This window comes from Aptenodytes forsteri, unplaced genomic scaffold, assembly GCF_000699145.1.
Source record: "Aptenodytes forsteri isolate BGI_AS27 unplaced genomic scaffold, ASM69914v1 Scaffold193, whole genome shotgun sequence".
Lineage (NCBI taxonomy): Eukaryota > Metazoa > Chordata > Aves > Sphenisciformes > Spheniscidae > Aptenodytes > Aptenodytes forsteri.
This window is the reverse complement of record NW_008795405.1, coordinates 1,180,003-1,189,681: the sequence shown is the minus strand read 5'-3', so window position 1 is coordinate 1,189,681 and position 9,679 is coordinate 1,180,003. Positions and strand designations below refer to the sequence as shown.

Below are 9,679 nucleotides of genomic sequence, written 5' to 3'. Positions count from 1 at the left end.
CCCGGCATTTCACTAATTTATTTTACACCTCTAAATTAGTTCTTCAGGGATAGGGAGCCAGAACACCAAGTTTTGTAGTCAGCCTTCATCTGCACTGTCCTGGAGAAATGAAACTGTTCCTGGTGGTTGAGTAGATAGATATTTGCTAGTAATATAAATATAAATACTTGTGACTTGCTAGTGCTCTGCTGCCCTGGAGGAATTGAGCTGCTGCTTTTTACTGCTTTGCAACTGTAAATGGTTCCCAGCTGAGAGTTTGAGAAATACATGTCCTCATAGCTGCACCGTTTAAAATAGTTACTAAACTTTAACACTTCTTAAATAGAAAAATGTTCTCTGTATTTCTGTAAGATGCTGTCAGGAAGCAGCAGGGGTGGGCTGCTCCCTGAGGGAAAGGGAACAGGGAGCTGAGCATGGTTGCAAGGCAGACAGAGGCCTCACCAGTGAGGACATGGCCCCACACTACCTGAGCGAGGCAAACAGAGCAGTTTACAGACAGCAGCCAGGTTCAGCCACCAGTCCAGATCGTCACACAAGTCAATGGGGATGAGGCAGGTCTGAGTTCTAGCCGGGTAGTCAAGTCCCCGGGTGGGGGTCCAGATGAGCGGGGTACATGGCCAGGTACAGGCGTGGCTGCAATGGAGCTCGGGCAGGAGCCAGGAATGAGCCTCAGCTTGTAACAGCTGCCAAACAAAGGAGGGGGGAATCCCTACTGAGGCTCCCTCCAGGTTTTTCCTAACAACAGTCCGTATCAGTGAGCTGACCTTGAACAGCCAGCTTCACTCCTAGAAGGTGGGGAGGCTGCGCTACCGGCCCTGAAAGATAAGTATCAGTGTAAGTATTTCTTTCGTATGTGTCATAGACATGCCTATTAGAGAACTGTAAATAGTATCCTTGACCTCATGAACTAAATGTTTAGCATGCAAAGGATGCCAAAAAAAGGAAATACAGAAGGACCACAAATTGTTAGAGTTTAAAAAAACAAACAAAAAAATCTAGTGGCATATTACTTGCACATCTTGGCTTTTAAAAATTAACTTGCATACTATAGGGCAGAAGGGGGTGAGTGGTAGAAAAGAGGGCAGCAATGGCACATTCTCCTCTGAAAAGCCCTGTGTATCCTCTAAGAAAGATGGGTGAATCAGTTCTAAAATTCTTTCTTCCCCCTATCCCCAGACCATAGCTCAGTGGCGTAAATCAGGTTACCAAGATATGCCGGAATATGAAAACTTCCATCACTTGCTACAAGCTCCAATAGATGATGCCCAAGAAATTCTCCATTCCAGATTTCCAATGCCCAGATACATTGATACAGAGCATGGAGGAAGCCAGGTATGGTAAAATATGTATTATATTATCTAGGAAGTGATGCGTTAGTAATGTAATGAGATTTTTTTGGTAGTAAACATGCATTTCTGTGCTAAAATATATGTAAATTGCAAGTGAAAAATTTGAATTTTAAGGCTTTTACAGAGTCAGATATGTAATAGTAGCTTTTTGCCTAATTTGTGAATCCTGTTATTTATTACTATTTTTACCATACTGACTTGGACTCTCAGATTCCTTGTGTGACGTGTGTAAGACAAAAAAGATAGTACTTGTTAGGGTCTCTGGACCGATACCAGAAGTGTTTTTTTTTTTTTTAAACTTATTAATTAATATTCTATTGTTATTCACATTTGCTTTGCTAGTGCTTAGAAAAAGACAAAAGCTTACTTTCTGCTGCATTGAAAAGTTGTTAGCAGTTCTGCATTATAGCTATAGAGTTCAGGGAGTGGCTTTATTTATAGACGTGCTACTTGCTCTTCTGAATAGGTATCTGTGCAGGTTTTTATCTCCAAATAATAGAAATGGTATATTTCATACACGTGTAATTTTTTCTGAGTACAAGAAACTTCTATTTGAGAAGATTAATTTATTGCCTGTTTTGTTTTTGTTTTTTAAAGGCTCCTGTCCTGCTTTCAAAAGTAAATCCCTCTCAGACTCATAACAATATGTATGCATGGGGACAGGTAAGTATGAATCTGCTGATGAAGCTGTATGCATGATTTTATGTTTTTTTTCCCTATTTCAGAAATCAAGTGACACATTGTGTAGATATAAGTAATAACGCCAAGTTTTGAAACTGAAAAAGAAATGCAGTTTTGGCCTGATGCCACCAAAATTGCAAAAGTAAAATAAAATGGATTTCACTTCTTCAGACAAAAATGATCTGGTTTGTTGTTTTAAGCTTCTGTTAGGCTACTTTCATGTCTAGCCATCTGTCTTAGACAGATACCTCCAAATTCCTTAGAATGAGAGCACTTACCACACATGACCTTTTTGCAATAGGGGAAATAAATTTTGACGTTAGTTATAAGCAAGAACTGAAAAGTACACCAGTACCAGTGTATTGACGTTTTCCAGAATTTTTGTGGCCCGGGTGACCAGGAATCAGTTTTTCAAATCTTGTCTTTAGGAAGGAAGTTATGTAAGAGTTGAAAAGTTAAACTTTCTGGAGCAGCTTGTATTCTTGAATGTTGCATGCCAGTTCCACGTTCTCCTTCCAAATTCAGCTTTTATAGTGGGAAGAGAAACACTGCTGTGGGTGAACGCTAGTGCAGTGTCATTTTCTCATGAAAATGTAATGGCATCAGACAGCTGAAGCTACATATTAACTGTACTTTTAGAGTACTTTGCTAAAGGGCATACAGTGTTCAAGTCATGAGTGAGAGAGCTCTGTAGCAATTTCACGGCAGTGATTTTTGTCAGGTAAGTTTTACCAGGGTATGTTTTCATAGGGACGTATTGGTTCTCATGAAACTTCTGGCAGGGAAGAGCACTGAGATCCAGAGTGAAAAAAAAAAAAAACCTTGAAAACTTTGTATTGAGCTGGGGACAGCATGATTTGAACCCAGCTCTCTTGCCTCCAAAGTTGATAACCTAACCAGCAATCTGTTAGTGTCTCTCTTCATTATGTTTCCTTCACAACATACACGCAAATCCTGTAGTTTGAAAGGTCTTGTGTTTATCTAAACATTACCTGGAAATTTTTGACGTTTGATGTTTCCAACAGTACAGGACAACTGTTTCCTGCTCCTTTAATTAGTAAGCAAATGAAACAGTATTCCAAATGTAAATGCAAATACAAAACAATTCTCGAACTGATCTTAAGAAAATTGTTCATGCTGGACAAGTGAGACTCTGATACATCTTAGAAGAGACAGCTTTCCCTTTTAATGTTGAAAAGAATTCAGTTCTAGGGTAACATAAGAAATGGTGTGTTAATCTCCCCAGTGGCATTGCAGCGTGTGTGCTCAACATAATATCCTCCTGCGTTTGCAGGGTTTTTGTGACCAAAGTTGAACCAAGTACAAGTTATGAAATGAGATATGTAACTGTTGGGAGAAAATTTTAAACTGAATTGGTTTTGCTCTTGTTTTTCTCATGAGCTTCCTGGATTGTTTCATGTAATTTTATTTTGTGCATAACTGAAAGTCTAGAGAAAAATTTGTTAATCCACATTGACCTGAAGAGGGCACCCACACATCACTGAAAACACGTTTCAGGAGGTGATCAATTGACTAGTTTGGTTTATTAATATTGGAAGTAAAGATTTTTTTAAACTTTAGCAGGTAGGTGCCTTATATAGTATAGAAAACATTGTCAGGAAGTAATGGTAGTTTTCATACAGCTCTGTTACATTGGCTAGTCTTTGAAGATGCAGTTGAAATTTTCAGATTACACTGGATATGGCATTTATTTGAGAATGCCTTTATTTTCAGCTCTTTTTTTTTAATCTTTTTTGTCTTGGTAACAATAGGGAATTTGCAATTTCATAGGAAAGAAGAGGTCAATGGCACAAATCTTATCAAATGCCCAGCTAGCTGTCACCAAATCACTGTTAACTAAATTTAAATTCTCATTAGATGCCTTAGATCAAAATTTTGAATGAACAGAAAACAAAACTTAAGGTGGTCTGTGAAAAATCAAAGCTAATTCTCATGTACTTTTCAGGCTTGTACATTGTGACCTTGCTGGTTTTCACTTTATTCCCCAGCAAATAAAATACTCTGCTACCTTACCTACTCGAATGAAGGGTTCCCAGTCTTCAGAGTGGTGGCATCAGCTGCCTGTGTGCACGTGTTGGATGAGGTGTTCAGCTTCAGAAGTAGAGTCTGTGCATTGGTCTTACTACCCTGGATTACCACTAGCAGTCATCGTGAGGGATCTCTTTTCTTAGGGGTCTATCAACTCCTTTTGGTGGTTTATTTACTAAAGGATGATGTACTGTCCTTCCATGCATAAGACACAAGGTGGCAAATCATATCCTGCCCCAGAATTAAACTACTTGTAATTCAATTCCCCTGTGGCTTCTTAAATAAGAGAGCTCAGGCTTAGCATTTGGCAGGCTTGGAGGCAGAACATCCTTTATTCTCATCTTGCCACCATCAGCTGATAGATAATTTAGTGGGCCTTCCCTGAGACTGGCTGTGTATTGTGTCAAGTGTATTGTAGCGGTCTAAGAACTCTCACTGCTCCTCGATTTGTCCCTTGATCATTAACCGAGAACTGGTTTTGGCCAGTTCTCAAAAAGGGGCACCAGTTCTAAGCATCCTTGTTAAGACTTTCGTGTCTGTGTTTTGGAAGATCTTGTAAGAGTTCAGACAGCTCTGTTTCATTTGGACATATGGGTGCTTAGTACCTTTGAAAAGGTTGAATTGTTGAGATTTATAGGGATTCTTCCTACATCTGTAAATGGAAGTAATGGCAGATTGGTTTCAAAGGACTTAAGAGAGTTACTATGTAACATTTTCAGAGTTGCCAACTGCTGTTTTATTTGGACTGTAAATTTGTTTAAAAATAGTAATTAAAAGGTGACCATTTTGAACTTCTTGGATTTCTGAAAATTACTTCTGAGGTCAAAAAGTAAATTGCAAAAATCCACCCAAAAGGTTTTTTTAATCTTTTGTGGTCTGATTTTGCAGTGGCGTGACCTTCAGATGCTGTTTTTGGTGTTTCTCTGAGGTGACATAGAACTGTAGGAGAGAGTTGGCCCAGCTTTCCTTGAGAAAGCTAGGTGACCTTCACTCGGTCGGTGTCAAATCAGACCCTTAGTGGATTTGTTTCCTCCTTTCACCATTTTGATATGTCTGAGCTTCACTGACAGATACCGATTGGTTCGTTGTGTCACTTGCATGTTTCTGTTTCTCTCACCTTTGTTCCACTGAGGTAGGAATGATACAGGAACTGTGGCATGGAAGTTTTATTTACTTTTTAAAATTTGTAAGTTAGTATTTGGCAGCTGTCAAATACTTTAGTTTTGTATGGTTGATGTAAATAAATATCTTGCTATACTGCAGCTCGCCGTATGCATTAATATGGAAGAGTGTAGTTGTGGTTTATGCCTGAATTTATGTAAACATATGAAAATTTATGTAAATGTACAGTGCTGTTTTTTGTCAGAGGATTTCAGCAATGATAGGCTTCTAAGGTCTTTCTGAATTTATGAAGTGTTTATTTAATGGAACATATTGTGCCTTAAAATGCTTTTTCTTCACAATGAGTATAATCAATTCTCCTTGTTTCCTTTTATTTTATAGGAGTCTGGAGCACCCATTCTTACTGATGATGTCAGCTTGCAAGTATTTATGGATCATCTGAAGAAACTTGCTGTCTCTAGTGCTGCCTGAGATTCTACAGTGCATTAAAGGCACTGTAGAAGCTGTAGCCATATTTCAGCTTTTTCTCCTTTACCCTTTTCCATGTCTCTCTTGACAGAATGCTCCAATATGCACAAGCTGCCTGACTAGATGTAAAGCAGTGTTGTTTTCAAAGAAAAGCTTTTGTTATCAGCAAATGTTTTAATGTGAACTGCAGTTTGTAAAAATGACAGGTAGTAGATTAAATTAAGTTATATTTAGAGGAAAAAGAACAGTCATTTTGATTACGGTGATTCTATAATTACTTTGAGATCATTTATAACAACTTTGAGATGTGATTTCAGTTTCCTTTTTAAATGGTTGAGGTTGATTCTGCTCTGCACTACAAAGGCACATTGAACAATAAAGGAAATCTTTGGTGATGTCGGGCTTTCCAGACTGCCATATGACTACTTTTGCTTACTCAATTTGAGCACGAAGTGAACAAAGAAGCAACAAAAAGCATACAAAAATAGTATTAACTCAGTCTTTTGACTTAGGCTGCTGAACTTTTCTTTCCTGCAGAGATGATATTGTTCATGTGTTGTTTGTTTTAGGAGTATTTAGTTTCAAATATTTCTTCCCACTTACCCTACTTGATTCTTTGGGAACAGAGTTTTTCTTTATTTCCACATAAAGAATTTGAACTGAAAAAGTAAAAAATCTGTTATTGCACAAAATTTAAATCCACATGTATTTTTGACAAAAGTATCTATTATCAAACACAGTAACAGATGAATATGCTCAAAAGTTAACACTTTTAGCTTGAGCTAAGAAGAAATCCTACACTACCAAAATGAACTAAGAGTACAGCCTTGATTTTTGTCTTGGCGAGTATACTTAAAAAAAAAAAATTACCTTTTTTATTATTGCCTTAAAATGTTATTACACTAATGCATGACACTACACATCTGCTTTTTGTTTCTGCATCCTTTTTGTTACGAATTCAACAGGCTATAGTTCTTGTTGAAACAGTGTTATATGGAATATGATGTAATTAATTTGATATTTAGTTCATACTTGATATTTTGGGATGGATAAATTAGTAGGCTTGCCCATTTACTTGTTGAAGTTTACACATAAAACAGATGTTTACATAGGTAATACGACATTTTGACAAGTAAAGATGTGAAATGTGGCAGTTGACAATAAAGAATTGTGCCAAGTCTAAAGGACGAGAGAGTGTTTTGACATAGGAAATTCAATCATATACTGGTGTGATAAGCATGAGAGTTTTTTTTTCTGTTTTCTGTAAATTCTCAAAAACTTGATTAAATCAATTGCTGTCTCTTTCTTTGCTCTAAATGAGATAAGCTCCTTTTGCCTCAATACAAATAAAGTACCTGTTTTTCTCTCACTTTCTATATTTATTGTCCTGGTTTCTGTCGGTGCTTGAAATGAAATGTGGAAATAAAGGTAGTAATGATAAAATTTAGAATAACTTCACCACTTTTATTCATGTAATAATTGGTATCAAACTTGTTTAACTTCCAGATATACTGAACTGTTCGCACTAGTGGCAGTTTAGGAGATGAAAATTCAGTAGCCCTCTTGACTTTGTTTTTTGTTTTAGCTAATAAACAGCTTAAAAAAAATTTTCTCGTAACACTAAAGATGTCCAATTTATTTGGCAGTTAAATACCATTTGACTAATAAATCGATTCATCACCAAGTCATGATAATGGATGGAGTTTTTTGTGCTTTCCTTCCTACCCTTTAACCAGCTTTCACCTTGTAATAGGTTCTTTTATCCAATCCCTTGGCAACATTAGCTTCTTTTGTCACTTCAAGTATTTAACATTGTCAAAGACTTCTTGAAAATTCAAATATGTCTGATGTATTACCTTTATCCTCCTGCTTATTCACCTCTTCCAAAGACTGTGGTTAGTGTGACAGGATTTTCTTTTATAGGAAGCGTGCTGACTCTTTCCCAAAAGCTCATGTCTATCCATAGGCTCGTAAGTCTTGCTCTTTATTATAGCCTCTACCATCTTACCAGGGATAGAGGTCAGGCTCATCAGTCTGTAACTTGAGGGTTTCCCTCAACAATCTTTTTTGTGGATGAGAGTGACATGGGCAGCAGTCTGCCAGTCATCTGGCACAGTGACTGTCTGTAATGATAGTTACACACGGTCACTGCTACCTCTGCCCTTTTGATGTTTCACTTCCTTCAGAACTCCTGGGTGAAGGCCGTCCAGTCCTGGTAACTTGTTAACATCTCATTCATCTACTTGATCTAATTCCTCTTGCATGTTTATGTAGGTCAGATGAGCTACACTAGGGGAAGTAAGCTGCTTGTTATGACTGAGAATTGATTAATGTTTAAAATCAAAATAATATGTTGTAGGGTTGTGCTACAAGAGAAAGTTGTTTAAAAAAGATAAATTGCTGCTATTTGCTGTCCTAGCTAGCATCTGTGTTACTAGGTTTCTTGGTGAAGAGATGCTACCGATCTGTGCAATATCCACGACACAGAGCTGTCTTGTCACAAGGGCTGACCTAGTTAACTATGATAGCAGGCTTTCCAATGATTTCTTAAAATACTTGGTTTTGGTTGGACACAGATTGGAAATCAGAGGAAGAGTTGGTCAAATCTCCTTGTGAAAAACACAAGGCCTTAGACTTGGAAGAAGTAGCCTTCTTTTTCATCCCTTGTCCTGCAGTTGCTGACTGTTCTGTTAAGGGCTGGGAAGTTGAAGACTGAAAATTATCCGTGGGCAGTCAGAGGTAGGGGAGCAAGCAGTCGGGTGCTGCTTTCTCTGTTTTGTTAGGCAGGCTGTGAGGTTTCGAACAGTGCAAAATCTGTTCTTGATATCAACTTCCTCACTGGGCACATATGTGCCTGAAGCATTGCCATCTGGGAAGTATATTTGTCTCGGAGAGCAACATAGGTGAATCTGAAGTTAATGTTTTGCCAGGATCATGAAATCAGCTGGAGGCTCGCAGCAATGTAACAGCTGTTCGTGTTCTTAGATACTCTTGTTGCTGGTGTTTGGCCATTGTACAGAAAAGCACATGGTGACTGGCAGTCCTTGCGTAGTGCTTGGTCTATAAGGCGCCTATTTCTAGCCTGCTGCCTCTTTCTCTGGACAGCTTTCCAGGCTGTATGTGCTACGCAAGCATCTGAATTTTTCTTCTCTTTTCATTGCCTTAAGTCCTGTACTTATAGTCCATTTAGATGTCCACATGCCATCCATGTGTTTAGATCAGCCCAAGCACAAAGCTTTTACTGCTAGCATATTAAAGATTAGGTAAAAGTTTGCTGGACCTTGTAAGCGTGAGAGCTGCCCTTCATTCCACGAAAGAAGTGGTCTTTAAGCTTTATTTTGGAATGAGCCATTTAGAGCAATAGAAGCCATCATCCAAAACGTGGATGATGATTCCATATTTACACGTATGAAAACCTCAAAGCTCTAAATGTTTCTGACTGAACCTCAAAACCAGACTCCTTGCCATCCACGCAGAGATGTAAGTATGCTGGAAAGAAGGTCGGAACGTCCCCTGACACTGCTCTGCTCTTTCACTGGCGAGACAGCAAGCCTCTGCTGTTCGGTTTCTTGCTGACCGTGAGCTGCTGTGGTAAATGCCCTGGCTTGGCCTCTCCTCTCCCTCAGCTTCACAGGTCAGGGACTGGCACAGCTGGTATTTTAAGAACCTTTGGAAATACTTCACAGTAATTGAATCCATGTTAGGTTACAGCTTCAGGATCTCCTTTTCTGGAGAGTCGATTTTTTTTTAGCTACTCTCTTTATCTCATCTTTTCTGTTTTTTTAATAACAACTGCCAATAATTTGCTTTCCTCTTGCTTGGGAAAAGATAGTGGATTGTTAACGTTAGACTGTCATCTGCTTGGATGGGATAACTCACAAGGTACCAGGTTTAGACACAGATTTAACAAGCTCAACCAAAAGTTGAAGTTAAATTGCTTAAAGGCATGCGGATTTGCCTAGAAGTACAAATACTGTCAAATTCCTAGAACCTCATGGCTTAGTCTGTGA

At 38.4% G+C, this 9,679-nt stretch overlaps 1 protein-coding gene across 1 annotated transcript in view; it reads left to right on the top strand.

Annotated features, from left to right (window-relative positions):
* SEC23A (Sec23 homolog A, coat complex II component) overlaps positions 1-7,353 on the top strand; it is a 31,115-nt gene extending 23,762 nt beyond the window's left edge. Inside the window, exons 18-20 of the mRNA XM_009280690.2 lie at positions 1,177-1,332; positions 1,947-2,012; positions 5,583-7,353. Of these exons, the coding sequence (XP_009278965.1) occupies positions 1,177-1,332; positions 1,947-2,012; positions 5,583-5,672 (312 nt within the window). The 3' untranslated portion in view covers positions 5,673-7,353. The remainder of the gene's footprint in view (positions 1-1,176; positions 1,333-1,946; positions 2,013-5,582) is intronic.
* The last annotated feature ends 2,326 nt before the right edge of the window (positions 7,354-9,679 follow it).